We start from the raw sequence: 18,527 nt of genomic DNA on the forward strand, positions 1-18,527 counted from the left end.
GACAAGGCAAATGCCACCAGTGCTGTAGCCACTGCTGAGGGCTGCAATAGCCATGGTGAATACAGCCAACGCAGCACCACACCAAGCGACAGAGACAGAAGAGCAGACAAGAAGACGGTGAACACAAACACAAACAGGCTTCAAGCCCAAGCACGTCATACAGAGAAAAAGAAACAGATCTGTAAATTCTACCTAAATGGTACCTGCTGGCACGGGGAAAAGGGGCGAAACTGCAAATTTGCCCACCCCAAACACCACCAGCTAAACAAGGTAGATAACCACTTAAAACAAAATAAGTGGGAGCGCAGAAAAGGGAGACCAGAAAGCTTAACCCTACATACACATAATCCACCGAATACCAACAGGACTCACAAAGAGAGAAGTCCGTATATTCCTTCTGCTCCCAGCAAAAGGCTGTATGCAGAGGCTGTACGAACTGCAACAGCTGACCAGCAAGCTTTTTTAAGCAAGGCCCAGAAAATGGTACATCAGTTAACGTGGATGCAGAGGGTACAGAGTCAACACCACATGAACCATTATCCAAGACCACCACAGATGATGGATCAGGGATGGCCACCGCTAACACCAGGAACCCCTGCACAGATATCACACCCATATTCCTACTGAATATCCGGGGCCTATTACGAACAGGCGGCAAAGACAAGTTTCTATACTTGAAAGACCTAGTTACATGCAATCAAGCAATATGCATGGTGCTTACTGAAACGCATCTAACACCTAATATAGCAGATGCGGAGATAAACATACCAGAGTATGCCGTACTCCGAACAGACAGGAGGGATAGAAGTCAGGGGGGAGTTGCAATGTACATCCGAGAAGATGTCACACCCCTACTACTCCTATCACGCTCAAACTCTATCTGTGATACTTTAATAGTACACATAAAACAGATTGATGTAGTTGTATGCTCAACATACCGTCCACCAAATACCGCAAAGCAGGAGGGTAAATTTGAGGACAGCCTCAGACGCATAGAAGAGGTCTTGACAAATCTGGACCAACACATCAATATACTTTTCCTAGGCGACTTTAACCTCCCAAATGTTAAATGGCCTGAAGGTCACATCCTCTCTGGGATGTCACATGCTGTTCATGGAACAAGTGATACTCCAACCAACCAGAGGAAGCAATATTTTAGATCTCTGCTTCACAAACATCTCTCTCAGATCATAACATTATAGAATTAACTATGTATGGTCCTAGGCAACCCACTGACACCCACCCCACCAGGAGGACTCAAGCAATATCCAACCTGAATTTCCACAGGGCGGACTGGAAGTCAATTCGCAGAGAGATTTGAAATCAAAACTGGCATGACAGCCTTTCTATACAAGACAATGACCTCAAACTAAGTCATTTTATGTCAACTATACAAGACATATGCACCAAATACATGCCATATAGAAAGACCAGCAAACATGCCAATAGAATTCCTAGAGACAGGAAAATCCTTATGAGACACAGAACAAAGGTCTCAAACCAGTTAAATAGAGAACTGGGGGATAGGAAAAGGGCTAAATTAAAACTAACACTGTTAGAAATAGAAAACAAGATTAAACTCTCCCATGAAAAGGAGAGAGCAGAGAAGGAGAAGAGAGCAGTAGAAAGCATAAAAACAAACCCCAAGGCTTTCTATAGATTTGCAAAAGAGACTGCTACGGTACAGTATAAGATAGGACCCCTATTCCTGCCTAATGGCTCACTGACTGCGGATCCCACATGGATAAGTGAAGTGCTCAGTGCACAATTCAAGAGTGTCTTCACTTCTCCTCTGAGTCACATGCAGATAAAGAACCCAGCTGATTTCTTTGACAATAGCACTCAGCAGAAAAAGACTGCATCCATTACCTACATTGACATTGAAGAGGAAGATGTAATAGCTGCCATAAATGAAATGAGCTTAAATTTTGCAACTGGCCCCGATGGTTTCCCGGCTGTCCTCTTAAAGTGTCAAACGGACAGCAGAACTCGAGGCACTATACAAAAAAGATCGCCACAGTCCAGCAGATGAACTATAGGGAGCGACTGCAGGCACTAGGTCTCTACTCCCTGGAACGCAGGCGGGAGAGATATGTAATAATATACATATGGAAAATACTGGAAGGACTGGTGCCAAACTTTGGCATCAAGTACTACAGGAATGCCCGCACGGGTCGCCACTGCATGGTGCCAAAGGTGCCGTCCACTGCATCTCACATAAGAACAAGATACTGCAGCAGCCTCGGTTTCAGAGGACCTCAGCTCTTCAATGCCCTGCCAAAACATTTGAGAGACCTGCAAGACACGGATGTGGAGGTCTTCAAGACAAAACTCGACGCTTTCCTCTCCACAATACCAGACGAACCAATGGCTCGAAATGAGACACAGTTTAGGGCAGCGATGTCAAATTCTCTTATACACCAGATGTGCCATCAAAACTCTTGATTGGACTATATCAGGAGCAGGAGAAGAGCCATGCAAGGAACGTGAAGAGAGCAAAGCATAAAGACAGAAAATCACGGTGGTGCTCCAGCATGACCACAGCCACTTGGCTGAAACCCATAAATAAATTTAAAAAAAATAAAATACATGTATATGTATATAGAGAGATATATAAATAAATACGTCCACACAGAATATAATTGTTCAAGAGTAAGTTTTCGCCAATTAAGTTAAACACATCGTCTATAGCCATTTTGGGAACACATCACCATAGTTAGATTGCAATTAATGCATATCACGGCAAGAGCCACTCCTCGTCTGGATGAAAAGTGAGATAAGACACATATAGAAGACCAGGACAATCTTATCATACCACAAGCCTACTTTAATATTTAAAAAAAAAAAGATTATTTGTTTTCAGTTTCAATGCTAAAAGGCCGTTGACTATTTCTAATAAAGCTAAATATGTCGGTTTCAAGTCCATGTAAGGCCAAACATATTCATAATTGTGAAGTTAGTTATGCAATAGCATGAAATTAGTTACCCGATAGGAAGGATTCAAATAAAGTAACCCCGTAAAGGTTAATACTGTACAAATAATGACGGTATCACATTCACAAGTTACCCTAAGGCTTGACCACAGGGCCATACGCCCTCTACAAAAGTCAGACTTACATAACAATGTTGCAAAAACTGTTTTTACCTCAACTGTTCCTGCATTATTCAATGTTATGGCAAAAGAAAAAGACCTCATGACATTCAAACGTTTCTTGGATAAATTCCTCGAAGAAAACCTTGACAAACCAGTGATACTTAGATATATTTCTGCAAGCAATCCCCCTACTTGAATGGGCTGTGTTGTCCTGAAGGTAAAGTTCCTTTCTGAATCATAGACTCCTAGGTCCGGTTTCCCAGTCTCCGTGGCATATATATTCCCCACCTGGACGGGATGCCAGTCTGTTGCCGGATTACTCATTTGTGCCAATGTAAAATGAAGTGTTTTGCTCAAGAACACAATGTGTCGCCCGGTCTAGGAATCGAAACCAAAGTCTTATGATTATGAGTCCAACACCCTAACCACTAAGCTACGCGTTTCCACTGGATGTCCTAAAATATGATTTAAAAGAATAGCCTTCAAATGGAACTAACTTGAAAATAATCAAAGGCGCATTTACGTTTAAGGGGAAGCTACTCTTTCGACAAGTCTGGTAGTTATCTCTCTTAAATTTCTTTCTATAAGCTGCTACTGTAATTTCGTTTTTTCTTTTGTTTGTCGTTCCATTTTTAAAAAATACGAACAAAATTTTTGGTAAGACTTTCTCAGATCGTATTTATATAAATAAATAGATTATTCACCACAAATTATTCAATAATTGGAGCTAATCGCACCTCTCCTTGAATAATGCATTAAAAAAAATTTCTTTCTTCTGATTCCTACGTTTTAGATGTCAGAGATTACGAATATGCAAAAAAAAAAAAAAAAAATTTAATTTCACCCCCCTCCCCCAATTTAAAATTTTGATTTTGTTTACTTTGAAGAGATTGTAGCGAATATACGAACATATACAAATCGAAATTAAATATAGACAAAAACATTAAAGTGAAAAGAATTTGCGTTCTACTTGTGTTTGCCTTAAATAATCATAAAACTTTTTCAGGCATTTATTTATTTGTCAGTCTATCTAGTTATCCCCATCTGTTTATTCATATCTATCTATATATCTATCTCTTTAGGCACATAACTATATGGTTATTGAATTCAAAATTTTGAAAACTTGGTTTCTTGCCTTTTTGGAATCTCTGTCATCGAAAACATAGGAACCTGCTAAAAAAAAAACAAACAAAAAGACAAAAAAAAACCGACATGTCTGTTTTGTGTGCGTGAGGTTCGCGGGAGAGGCTGGTGAAATTTGAAAAATTCAAAATTTGGGAGAAGAGGAGGTTGAGGTGGGCATTTTAAATTTGGAAAAGGTGGATTAAAAAAAAAAAAAAATCCGGCGGGGTGGGGGTGGGGGCGGTGAAATTAAAAAAAAGTTTTTTCTTTGCATATTCGTAATCTCCGACATCTTTAAACGTACGAATCCGAAAAAATATTTTCAAAAAAAATGCATTTTTCAAGGAGAGGTGCGGAACTGCACTAGCCCGCAATAATTATTACTATTCTCTTTGGTTCGAATTCGGTAATTGAATACTCAGTTTAAATTCACTTTGTAATGGTGTAACCATTGATTGAGACGCGTTTTATTTTACTCCCCCATTTTTCTGTCTTCATATGTTTTCACTCCTCATTCCATTTTGTAGAAGAGCATAGACTCAAAATGTTTAAGACTTCTTGCATTTTTTCTGAGCATCAAACTAATACACCCTGTTTGTTGTTCTTCAACATGTCTCTGTTTTCTTTTGTAAATTTTTGAACAACACACACACAGTTCATAACAACTTTGACTATGTGACTTAGTTTCATGGGCTTGTACAAAGAACCCATTTCGTCAGATATCCAGGTATGGAGCTTGGGCAAGTGTCTTCTATGGTTTAATGCCAAATGACTGAATCTGGTAGATGGAAACTGTGTGGAATCCTACTGTGTGTGCATGTATGTATGTGTGTCTTTGTGTTTGTATTGTCCCCTACACCACCTGACAACAAGTGTTAGTTTGTTTATGTTCCCTGTAACTTAGCTGTTTGGCAAAAGAGATCGTTGGAATGAGTACTAGCGTTAAAAAAAAAAACTCCTGGATTTGATTTGTTTGACTGAAACCCTTCAAGGTGGTGCTCCAGTATGGCTGCAATTCAATGAGTGAAATGAAGCCAAAGATGAAAAGTCTAAATTAATTGAATTAATTAAATTTGATTCTTTTATTCTTTTACTTGTTTCACTTAACCTTCAACACAAAGATACGCACTCAGAAGGCTTTAGTTGACCCAAGACTATAGTTAGAAGACACTTGCTCAAGGTGCCACACAGTGGGACTGAACCCAGAACCATGCTGTTGGGAAGCAAGCTTCTTACCACATAGCCACACCTGTGCCTAATAATAATAATAATAATGTGTGTGTACGTGTGCCTTTTTAATTAAAAAAATTTTGTTTTTCAATTAATACAGGAAAATGAAATCAACAAAATTGAAGCTGAAATTGCAGCATTGAAGGAGGGAGAGGTCACTGCAGGTGGAAGCATGGCATTACCACCAGAAGTAGAAGCACTTAAGTCAGAAAATGTCAAACTTCAATACCAACTTGACCATTTGAAAAGTGTGAGTTGCTTTTTATGTTCTCTGTTTTTGTTTATTGATTCAGGTTGGATGAGTGTAACCCCATTGTTGTATTCCTCTCGGGGGACTCGCAGAGAAAAGACGAGTTGTACAATTTAATTATTACATTTATTTACCAATTACAAACAAAGAACGCACTCACCGAATGTTCGTTATTAATAAAGAATCATGTCCTTGCCATATATATCAATGACATTTTACTACCACAGTCATTCAAAACAACAACGAAAACAAGGAACTCAGACGAACCACATTGAAACATGAGACCTCAGACGAATAACATTGAAACACAGGACTTCAGACGAACAACAAATCCAACAGTCCATATAACACCCAGTCTCTTCATTGCTTTCTGGCTCCACTTGATCACTCTCTCTCTCTCTCTCTCCTAAAATGTGATTAGTTATGTAGTTCCTCCACAGCATGAAGCTTGTTCTGCTCTGGTCTCTTTTCTCATACTTTTAACCCATCTTTTGCCCATCATCTCCTAGCATGAAATTCTCCCACTTGGGGAAACTGCATGATAACCGCACTAGTCCTGGTGGCACAGAAAATGCATGCAATACATGTCATAAATTGTCAGGAAAGGCATCCAGCTGTAGAAATATACCAAATCAGACACTGGAATATGATGCAGTCCTTGAGCTCATCAGATCCTGTCAAATCATCTAACCCATGCCAGTATGAATATGGATATTATTGAATAATGATGATGATGATGCACTCCTGCATTCTAGACTACATTTGCCAATATCATCATCATTGTTTAATGTCCGCTTTCCATGCTAGCATGGGTTGGCTGATTCGACTGAGGACTGGTGAAACCAGATGGCTACACCAGGCTCCAATCTGATTTGGCAGAGTTTCTACAGCTGGATGCCCTTCCTAACACCAACCACTCCGAGAGTGTAGTGGGTGCTTTTACGCGCCACCGGCATGAAGGCCAGTCAGGCGGTACTGGCAACGGCCACGCTCAAAATGGTATATTTTATGTGCCACTTGCACAGGAGCCAGTCCAGCGGCACTAGCAACGATCTCGCTCGAATGTCTTTATACGTGCCACCGGCGCAAGTGACAGGAAGGCGACGCTGGGCACAGATGCCATCATGATTTCACTTTCGCTTGCCCCAACAGGTCTTCGCAAGCCGAGTTTCATGTCCAATGAAGGAGTCCTTCAATTTTCTTAAGACAATTGCTTGATAGGTATAAGGAAATTTGGCTGTTATTTCCAGAAGTTTGATAGACCGCATTCAAGCTTCTTTGTTGGTTTGGGGGCATTTTATTTTTATTTAGTCAGGCAAACTGAAGTAATCAAAGTTGGCTGCCTTGGTCAAGAGCGTAAATAAAACACTGAGATTCTGAGAAAGCCTGCAAATATCAAAGATGCTGTCTTTCAGATGAAAGACATAAAAAGAAGACGAAAAATAGCAAAACCACAAAAGATTTGAACTTTAGACTTCATGATCAGTAATCCAGCACCTTATCCACAAAGCTAATTGTAGGCGCAGGTTTGGCTGTGTGGTAAGTAGCTTGCTTACCAGCCACATGGTTCCGGGTTCAGTCCCACTGCGTGGCACCTTGGGCAAGTGTCTTCTACTATAGCCTCGGGCCGACCAAAGCCTTGTGAGTGGATTTGGTAGACGGAAACTGAAAGAAGCCCGTCATATATATGTATATATATATATATGTATATGTGTGTGTGTTTGTGTGTGTGTGTTTGTCCCCCTAGCATTGCTTGACAACCGATACTGTGTGTTTATGCCCTTGTCACTTAGCAGTTCGGCAAAAGAGACTGATAGAATAAGTACTAGGCTTCCAAAGAATAAGTCCTGGCGTCGATTTGCTCGACTAACGGCGGTGCTCCAGCATGGCCGCAGTCAAATGACTGAAACAAGTAAAAGGGTAAAAGAGTACTGATTTTACATATCTTTAATTTCTCTGCCTCTCTCTCTCTCTCTCTCTCTCTCTCTTTTTGTTCAGAGTTTTGCCAAGGAGCAGATGAAAGAAAACAACCACATGATATGTCTAAATGTTCTCATGGAGCAGATCTTTGCCCTTGCCATTCAAGATGCTTATCCCGATCTGGGTTCAGAAGCCCCTGTCATGCTCACTCCTACCAATAAACCCAACTTTGGGGATTACCAATGCAACAGTGCCATGAGTATTTGCCAGGTAAGTACCCAGTGTTACTTTTTTTTAACTCTTTAGCATTCGATTTACTCTGTCAATTGTAATAATTTATTCACATTGTTTTGAATTAATCGTGCTTTATCTCATGGCTTTGAGATTTTGATGATATGATTATATACATACACAGGTGTAGGTATGGCTGTGTGGTAAGAGGCTTGTTTCCCAACCACATGGTTCTGAGTTCAGTCCCACTGTGTTGTACCTTAGACAAGTGTCTTCTGCTATAGCCTTGGTCTAACCAAAGCCTTGTGAGTGGATTTGTTAGGCAGAAACTGAAAAACCAAAATTACTTTCTTGCCAACCCAGTATATGTATAAGCACAAGTATGACTGTGTGGTAAGAAGCTTGCTTCCTTACCACATGGTTCCAGGTTCAGTCCCACTGCATGGCACCTTGGGCAACTGTCTTCTACTAGAACCATTGGCTGACCAAAGCCTTGTGAGTAGGTTTGGTCGACGGAAACTGAAAGAAGCCCATTATATATATATACATATATATATATCTCCACGTCTGGCTGTACAGCCTTTTTGTTTGTTTATTTCACCGTCTGCCCTAACTCTTCGAAACGCCGGTGTTTTAATGGTGGCAACTGATGAAGGATATGTTCTCTATTTGGCCTGCTTGTTTGTTGTACCTTGTTTATCATTTTGTCCATGTCCTTTTGCAACGTCATGTACCCAGATATGTATCTATATGTACATGTAGATGAAGGTATGTACATACATGAACATATATATGCATATACTCATATATTGTTTATATATATATATATATTTTATTGCAAAATTCTCAGTCTGTAAAATTCGTGTTACATTTTCTGCTTTCAGCTGCTGAAGACTAAAGGTGTGAAGGTTAATCCAAGGGAAGTGGCCCAAAAAATCTTGAAGCATCTCCAGACAACAGAATATATCGAGAAGGTCAGTTTATATCAAATATGGGCATTGAAAATTACAACAGTGGAGGTTGTTGGTATATGGTGTAGTAGTTAAGTGTGCAGGCTACTAACCCCAAGATTCCGAGTTCGATTCCAGGCAGTGACCTGAATAATAATAATAACACCATCAAAAAATATCTTAGGAATGAGAACCTATATTTTTATTTTTCAAAATTAAGATAAACAAAGTTCTTTTTTTAATCTAAAGTGTACTCTCCTTCATTTTCTACAGTGCTCTTCCATCTATCTGGTAGACTTGCAAGGCTTCTCTTTCCAAAATTCGCTTGTCCGTGACAAAGAATACTCTTCCAGTATTGTTCTGACCTTGTCTACAGAATTCATATTTTTCCTGTCCAAATCATTTTAAATACAGAATAAATGATAATCAGATGGGGCAATGTCCTGCAAATATGGTGGGTGGGGCATCGTTTCCCATTCAAACTGCTCCAGCCTTTGGAATGTCATTCTCAACGCATGTGGCTGAGCATTATCCTGATGGAAGAACACCTTTGATTCTGAAACCAAATATGGTAATTTTTCTTCTAGTGCTGACTTCAGCTGCTCAAGCTGCTTGCATCAGATCTCCTTTGTTATTGTTTGGTTTGGGTTTAAAAGTTCAAAGTGGACTAAACCTTTCATATCCCACCCAACAGATAACACCTTATGTGGGTGAAGACCTTCTTTAGCCTGGGGTGCTAGTGTTTCTCTTTTTCCTACCCACTGTCTTCGGCACTTGATATTTTTATAGAGAACCCATTTCTCATCACCAGTCACTATTCAGTCCAAGAAAAGTTCATTTGGGAGATGTGGAAGCAAAGAAGAGCACACATTCACTCTCTGCGCGCAATTAGACTCGGAAAGTTTGTAAGGTCCCCATTGACCCAATTTGCTGACCTTTCCGATGGCACGCAGCTGTTGATGAATGGTTGAATGACCAAATCCAAGCTTCTTTACTAGTTCCTCAACAGTTGCGATGAGATTTTGTTCCATCAGGGTTTGCAGGACGTCCTAATCGAGCTCTATAGATCTTCCAGTACAAGGCTCATTTTCTAGGCTGTAGTTTCGAGCTCAGAATTTCTGGAACCACCGTTGACACTGGCTTATGCCTATTGTCTGATTCCCATATACTGCATTAATATTCCTCACACTTTCCGTTGTGTTGTTGCCTTTATTAAACTCATAAAGAAAAATATGCTGAATATGCTCCTGTATGTTGAGAATTCAAATTCTGCCGAGGTCAACTTTGCCTTTCATCCTTTTGGGATTGATAAAATTAAGTACCAGTGAAACACTGGAGTCAATGTAATCAACTAATCCCTGCTCCCCACCAACATTTAAGGCCTTGTTCCTATAGCAGAAAGGAAGTTGGTGTTTGGTACATGAATTAGCATGAAAATTTCATGGAATGTTTTTCTTTAGATCATTTGAAAACATGATGTTTGTATCATAGAACTTTGAGCAGTTTCAAATAGGTTGGCATGAATCAAGGAGAATTTAGTAAAACAACTTTGTCATTACTAAACTGGTGTTTGGAATATAAATTGATATGAAATTTTGGTGGACGGTTTTACTTTAGATCACTCAAAAACATGGAAGTTTGTATCATAGTACCAGGGGCCAGTTTCAGGTGGGTTGATGTCTATAATGAAGAATAATAACTTTGGCATTATTAAAATGATGTTTGGAACATAAATTAATATGAAATTTTGGTGGGTGGTGTTAATTTAGATCATCTTCATCATCGTCATTTGACATCTGTTTTTCATGCTGGTGTGGGTTGGATGATTTGACAGGAGCTGGCAAGCCAGAGAGTTGGGCCAAGACTCCAACTGCTTGTTTTGGCATGGCTTCTATAGCTGGATGTTCTTCCTATAGCCAAGCACTTTACAGTGTGTACTGGGTGCTTTTTACATGGCGCCAGTACGTGTGCTTTTTATGTGGCAGTATATCTAAACACACCAAGTGTGTACATATTCATTGCTTTTAAAAATATTAATTAAAAGTATTGCTTTGAAACTTACTTTATACAACAATGAAGTTTAAAACAGGAGATTTGTGGTGGTCATGGAGGGATGGGGGGTTGGCACCAAAAGAGTTAAAGTTACTGAAACCTGTCTTTTGGCATTATGTTTGTTTGATTAGACGGACATTGCTGGCCCAGGATTCATCAACATCTTCTTGGCTAAGAATTATGTATCCAAGCAGATCAGCAAACTTTTAAAGAATGGAGTCCAGCCACCTTATATTGCCAAAATGTGTCATGTTGTCATTGACTTCTCATCTCCAAATATTGCCAAGGAAATGCATGTCGGACATCTCAGGTAAGTTTATTATTATTACCTTCACCTTAGCAAAGGCAGAGGTATTGTTTTTAGTCATGTTTGTTTGTCCATAGACAAGGTATTGCAAGAACCACCCGATGAATTTGGATGAAACTTTCAGGGATGTTTGGCCTCGTGACTGGCACAAACTGATTAGATTTTGGGAATGATCCGGTACCGGACAAGGTACTTCGCCTTTCATCCTTTTGGGGTCGATAAAATAAGTACCAGTTGATTAGTGGGGTGGATGTAATCAACTAGTTCCCTACCCCCAAATCGCTGGCCTTGTGCCAAAATTTGAAATTATTATTATTATTATTATTATTATCAGAAGAAATGCTGCAAAGAATTTTTTCAGCAGAATAACAATTCTGCTGGTATGCCACCTTATTATTATTATTATTATTATTATTATTATTATTATTATTATTGTTATCATTATTATTATTATTATTATTAATAATAATAATAATAATAATAATAAGGTGGCATACCAGCAGAATTGTTATTCTGCTGAAAAAATTCTTTGCAGCATTTCTTCTGATTTTCCATTCTGAGTTCAAATGCCACTGAGGTCAACTTTGCCTTTCACCCTCTCAGGGTCAATAAAATAAGTACCAGTTGAGCACTGGGGTTGATGTTAAGGTGTGGTAGTGTATGGCAGTGAATGTATAGTTGTGAGCTATTGTGTGACAGTAATGTTAGAAGTGTGGAATAATATGAAAGTGAAGGTATCCTTTTGAGATATTCAATGTCTGAATGTAGAAGTATGGTATTATGTGGTAAGATATTGTAAGATATTATGTGGTGGTGGAGGTGGTGATATTGTGTGGCAGTTAAGAAATACCATCATCATCATCATCAGCAGCAGCAGCATCAGCATTTTTATTGTCACTTTTCCATACTTGCATGAGTTGAATGGAGTTTATTGAGGCAGATTTTCTATGGCCGGTTGCCCTTTCTATCATCGACTCTCCCCTGTTTCCAAGCAAGGTAATATTTCCCCATGACCAGACATGCTCTCACAGACTAGTGGAAGTCAATGACATTGCTTGTATGACGGTGACAATCGTTTATGACTATCACATGAAGTCAAAACAAGGAGGCACAAACATACACACACACATGCATGCACATATGTGACGGGCTTCTTTCAGTTTCTGTTTATCAAATCCATTCAAACAGCTTTGGTTGGTGTGGGCATATAGCAGAAGACATTTCCAAGGTGCCACACAGGGGGACTGAACCCAGAGACATGTGGTTAGGAAGGAAACTTCTTAGCACATGGCCATAATTGTGAGATATTGTCATCATCATCATCATCATCATCGTCGTTTAACGTCTGCTTTCCATGCTAGCATGGGTTGGACGATTTGACTGAGGACTGGTGAAACCAGATGGCTACACCAGGCTCGTGTTTACTGATAACATGTCCAGCTTTTTTTTTAATCCCAACAAACATTTTAACCCTTTAGTATTTAATCTGACCCTATGTTAAAACCGACCAGATCCAACCTCTCACACCTTTCCTATAATGTCATTCTAAAAATATACAAAACACATCATTGAAATCTTGATGGTACAAGATAATGCATATTTAATTCAAAGCAATTTGAATAAAGAAGCACTGCATTTGACAAATATATCTGAATGCTATAGGGTTTAATAATATAAAAAAACACAAAAGAGCCTAAGTATTGTACCTGTGCTTAATATTATATTTCTAATATGGTTTACGTGTAGCTGTTTTGTTTAGAAACTTGCTTCCTAACTGTATAATCTTTAGTTTAGACCTATTGTGAGATGCCTTGGACAAATGTTTTCTGTAGCCTTGGGCTGACCAAAGCTTTGTGAGTGGATTGGGTAGATGGTAACTGAAATAAGCTTGAATTTGTGTGTGTGTGCACGTGCCATGTGTATGTTTGTGTGTATGTGTTTTTACATCAGTTGTATCACTGTCAAAAAAGCACTCATGTTTGTTTCCAGTCACCATCATCATCATCATTTAGTGTCTGCTTTCCATTGCTGGCATAGGTTAGATGGTTTGACTGAAACTGGTAAGCTGGAGAGCTGCACCAAGATCCAGTCTGATTTGGCATGGTTTCTATGACTGGATGCTCTTCCTAGTGCCAACTACTCCAAGAGTGTAATGGGTGCATTTTATGTGCCATTATTTGTAAAAAAAAAAAAAAAAAAAAAAAAACTGTCTGGTCACGGAGGAATATTTACCTTGCTTGGAAATGGGTGAGGGTTTTTAAAGTGGTTGTTAAACTGATGATGATGCTAATAATGGTAATACAAAAATATCAAGACCCTTTTTTAAAACAGTAGCCTCTTGACATTTGTCAATCCTTTGTAAATTCCTCTTCACAAGAGGTTGCCACCACTTAGGTTAAGAGCTACGAGTCTAAATCTTAGCTCCAACTAGAATGTCTGTTGTTAATAAACACCATTTTCAATTTTTCAGGTCTACGATCATCGGTGATGCCATTGCTACATTGTTGGAATGGGTTGGTCACGATGTCCTACGTTTGAACCATCTCGGTGACTGGGGCACCCAGTTTGGTATGCTCATCGTCCATCTCCAAGACAAATTCCCATCATTTGAAAAAGATTCACCACCAATTTCTGACCTGCAAGCATTCTACAAGGTGAGATGCTTGTTTCTTTCTTGATACTTGGTGCAGACGAGGGTGCAGTAAAAAGCTTGCTTCCTAGCTGCATGGTTTCTGGTTCAGTTCCACTGTGTGGCACCTTGGGTGAGTGTCTTCTGTAGGCTCAGGCTGACAAAACATGAGTGGATTTGGTGGACGAAAACTGAAAGAAGCCCATCACACACACAAACACACACACACACACACACCTGTATGTAATACATGAAAATAATACAGGTATATATAGGCATGAAATTGCAATGATCTTTTGTACGTTGACTAATGAGGAATAAGCTATGAATTTCCTGTTTATGCTTTTGTAATATTTCTGTTTTTTGTTTTTGTTAAATATTTGGTATACATACATACATACATATATATATATATATATATATATATATATATATATATATATATATAGATGTATATATATGTCTGTGTCTGTGTTTCACTGTCTCATCCCCGCTTGACAACCAGTGTTGGAGGGTTTAGTCCTTGTAATCTAGCAGTTCAGCAAAAGTGACCGATGGAATAAGTACTAATTTAAAAAAAAAAAAGCCCTGGGGTTGATTTGTTCGACTAAAATCCTTCAGGGCAGTGCCCCAGCATGGCTGCAGTCAAATGACTGAAAGAAGTAAAAGATAAAAGATAAGATACTGTAACTGACTGATATTGTTAGTAGGGCTATTTGATAATCCCCTTTTAATATATTGAGTTATCAAGGAGGTAAGCTGGCAAAATGCTTAGCGGCAATTTGTCTGCTTTTTATGTCACTAGCATGGGTGTCTTTTATGTTTTTTAATTTTCTGAAACCATTTTTTTTTTTTGTAGGAATCTAAAGTGAGGTTTGATAAAGAACCTGAATTTAAAAAACGTGCTTATGAGGCTGTTGTGAAGCTGCAGAGTTATGACCCGCATCATCTTGAAGCATGGAAGAAAATCTGTGTCGTTTCTCGCCAAGGTACGCAATCATCTCTTAACCCTTTAGGATTCAGATTAATCTAACCAATGTAATGCTTATTGATTTACATTATTTTGAATTCATCATGCACTATCACATAATTTCGAGGTTTCGATGATGTGACTGTTTATTTTGAACATGACATTGTAGGATAGGTGTGAGAGGCCAGATCTGGCTGATTTGAAGATAAAACAGGTAGAATATTTTGGCCGGATATGGCCGGTTTGAATGCTAAATGGTTAAACACATCCTGTACTGTCTTCATTGTTTCTCATGTGTATATGTCTGAATTGCATAAGTTGTATAAGATTGCATCATTTCACTTATTAACTGGAAAAATTTAGTAATATGTGGACTAATAAGGGCATAAAAAACCCCTTCTGCATGATGGGCCAAACTGCTAGAAGTAACAGCCAGGTCTCTCTTAAATCACATTGTCATTAGCACCACCATCATCATCATTATCATCATCACTACACATTGTTATTATTATTATTATTATTAAGGCAGTGAGCTGGCAGAATCATTAGCATGGTGGGCAAAATGCTTAGTGGTATTCTGCCCATCGCTATGTTCTATGTTCAAATTCCGTCCGAGGTTGACTTTGCCTTTCATCCTTTTGAGGGCCAAATTCTTTGTTATGTTTAAAATTAATTGAAAGAAACGCACAACAGCTCAACAGAAATACAGTAACAAAAGTGTTAAAAAATTTCGTCTGACCCATGCAAGTATGGAAATGTGAGAGTTATATAGCAATGGTGATTGTGTGTGTGTGTGTAAGCATTGTGAGTAGATTTTGTAGATGAGAACCGAAAGAAGGGTTTTGTGTGTGTGTGTACGTGTGTGTGATTGTGTGTTTGTGTCTCCTTGTTTTTACATCATGTGATAGTGTTTCTGTCATACAAGCAGTGTCATTCATTTCCAGTCTTCTGTGAAAGCATATCTGGCCATGGAGGAAGTATTACCTTTCTTGGAAACAGGTGAGGGTTGGTGACAGGAAAGGTGCCTGACTGTAGAAAATCTGCCTCAACAAATTCTGTCCAACCGATGCAAGTATGGAAAAGTAGACATCAAATGATGATGATGATGACAATAATATGTGTCTGTCTGTATGTATGTGTGTGGATGTCTGTATATCCTTGTATGATGTCACGTTATCATAACATTTATTGAATTTGTGAACATCTGTAGAATAATAATCGTTTTGTTTGTTTCTAGTTATGAACTTCATACTTTAGCTTTTAATTAAGTTTTTTAGCATTGGAGTTCTTGGGTCATATGTCTTGTGTGTACTGTTGCGCCAAATTTAGTACTCTGTTTTCCCTTTGCAGAATTTGAGAAAATCTACTCAGCCCTCAACATTAAAATTTTGGACCGTGGAGAATCTTTCTACCAAGATAGAATGGTAAAGCTGGTCTCTGACTTGCAGTCTTCAGGTAATAGTAATTCATATTTTGCGTTTTTTTTAAATTCATGTATATCTATATAGATACCTGTGTGTATGTGTGTGTGTGTGTGTGTAGATGTATATACATGTATGTAGATATTTGTGTCCCCAGCTAAATGCAGTCTTCATTGTAGCTCATGTATATCTGTTTATATACTAGTATGTAGATATCTGTGTGTGTTTTTGTGTGTTTATTCTGATATTCTTTTAATTGTTTCAGTCATTTGACTGGCCATGCTGGAGCACCGCCTTTAGTTGAGCAAATTGAACCCAGGACTTATTCTTTGTAAGCCTAGTACTTATTTTATCAGTCTCTTTTGCTGAACCGCTAGGTTGTGGGGACGTAAACACACCAGCATTGGTTGTCAAGTGATGTTAGGAGGACAAACACAGTTACAGAAACATATACACACACACATACATATATATATATGTGTTCGCATGGATGATGGTACGCTTGCACTAAATGAGGATGCAAAGAAAGAGGTCTGAAGATGCCACTACGATAGATTGCTTAATAAAGAGAATGAATGGGAGGAAGAGAGCCTGCCGTATGTCGACCCAATAGAGGGACCAGCTATCCGAGTTGATAGTACCAGGGTAGATAAAGCAATTAAGAGTATGAAGACCGGGAAAGCCCCCCGGCCCATCAGGAATCACTGCAGAGATGCTCAAAATATCTGGCAGTGTTGGCTATAGCCTAGTCACCCGTATTACGAACCAGGTGATACACGAAGGAGTCATACCCAATGACTGGTGTAGCAGCATCATAGTCAACTGCTACAAAGGTAAAGGTGACGCTTTAGATACAAATAATTACAGAGGCATCAAGCTGTTAGATCAGGTTATGAAAGTTACAGAGAGGGTCATAGCCCAACTAATTAGGGAGCGAATCAATTTAGATGAGATGCAGTTTGGGTTCGTGCCAGGTAAAAGCACTACTGATGCCTTATTTCTAGTGAGACAGCTGCAGGAGAAATACCTAGCTAAGGATAAACCTCTGTACCTGGCTTTTGTTGACATGGAGAAAGCCTTTGACAGGGTCCCCCTATCCCTTATCTGGTGGTCAATGAGGAAACTTGGGATAGAAGAATGGTTAGTGAGAGCTGTGCGAGCCATGTACAGAGATGCTGCCAGTAAGGTGAGGGTTGGAAATGAGTACAGCAATGAATTCCGGGTAGAGGTAGGGGTCCACCAAGGTTCCGTCCTCAGCCCCCTCTTATTTATCATAGTCCTCCCGGCTATCACAGAGGAGTTCAAAACAGGTTGCCCCTGGGAGCTCCTCTATGCTGATGACCTTGCCCTAATTGCGGAGTCACTATCAGAACTAGAGGAGAAGTTTCAGGTGTGGAAGCAAGGTCTAGAATTGAAGGGCCTTAGAGTCAACCTAGCTAAAACCAAAATCCTAATAAGTAGGAAGGTAGATAAAACACAAACCCCTTCAGGTAGATGGCCCTGCTCAGTATGTAGAAAAGGAGTAGGTAGTAACTCTATAAGATGTACCCGGTGCAAGCTATGGACACATAAGAGGTGCAGCAACATCAAAGGCAGGTTAACTAGCAAGTTAGTTTTTGTTTGTGGCAGATGTTCAGGTGCAATAAAGACTGTAAACAAACAGGAAACAACTTCTATCTCATTCCAGGGTGAAAAACTAGAGGTAGTCGATAGCTTCCGCTATCTGGGCGACCAAGTTAGTAGTGGGGGTGGGTGCGCTGAAAGTGTAGCTGCTAGAATAAGAATAGCCTGGGCAAAGTTTAGAGAGCTCTTACCCCTGCTGGCGACAAAGGGACTCTCACTCAGAGTAAAAGGCAGACTGTATGACGCATGCGTACGAACAGCCATGCTACATGGCAGTGAAACATGGGCTGTAACTGCTGAGGACATACGTAAGCTCGCAAGGAATGAAGCCAGTATGCTCCGTTGGATGTGTAATGTCAGTGTGAATACCCGTCAGAGTGTAAGTGTCTTGAGAGAAAAGCTGAACATTAGAAGCATCGGTTGTGGTGTGCAAGAGAGACGATTGCGCTGGTATGGACATGTGGTGAGAATGGATGAGGATAGCTGCGTGAAAAAGTGCCACACCCTAACAGTTGAGGGAACCCGTGGAAGAGGTAGGCCCAGGAAGACCTGGGCTGAGGTGGTGAGGCAAGACCTTCATACATTGGGCCTCACCGAGGCGATGACTACTGACAGAGACCTTTGGAAATGTGCTGTGCTTGAGAAGACCCGACAAGCCAAGTAAGATCGTTGCCAGTGCCCCTGGACTGGCTCTTGTGCGGGTGGAACATGAGATGTACCATTTTGAG

The 18,527-nt window shown here is 39.6% G+C and overlaps 1 protein-coding gene across 4 annotated transcripts in view; it reads left to right on the top strand.

Annotated features, from left to right (window-relative positions):
* Nucleotides 1–18,527, top strand: part of LOC106881690 (arginine--tRNA ligase, cytoplasmic) — a 218,777-nt gene that overhangs the window by 1,319 nt on the left and 198,931 nt on the right. The window contains exons 1-8 of one of the 4 annotated variants that reach the window (XM_089354980.1): nt 3,650–3,751; nt 5,547–5,696; nt 7,695–7,886; nt 8,732–8,821; nt 10,981–11,159; nt 13,627–13,810; nt 14,645–14,774; nt 16,106–16,210. In XM_089354980.1, coding sequence (XP_089211106.1) covers nt 5,619–5,696; nt 7,695–7,886; nt 8,732–8,821; nt 10,981–11,159; nt 13,627–13,810; nt 14,645–14,774; nt 16,106–16,210 — 958 coding nt within the window. In that variant the 5' untranslated portion in view covers nt 3,650–3,751; nt 5,547–5,618. Of the gene's footprint in view, nt 1–3,649; nt 3,752–5,546; nt 6,283–6,586; nt 7,887–8,731; nt 8,822–10,980; nt 11,160–13,626; nt 13,811–14,644; nt 14,775–16,105; nt 16,211–18,527 lie in introns of those variants that run through there. The other 3 variants (XM_089354979.1, XM_089354981.1, XM_089354982.1) reach the window with 3 other exon arrangements.

The sequence above is a fragment of the Octopus bimaculoides genome, chromosome 7 (genome assembly GCF_046866305.1).
Source record: "Octopus bimaculoides isolate indiv1 chromosome 7, ASM4686630v1, whole genome shotgun sequence".
NCBI classification, from domain to species: Eukaryota; Metazoa; Mollusca; class Cephalopoda; order Octopoda; family Octopodidae; genus Octopus; species Octopus bimaculoides.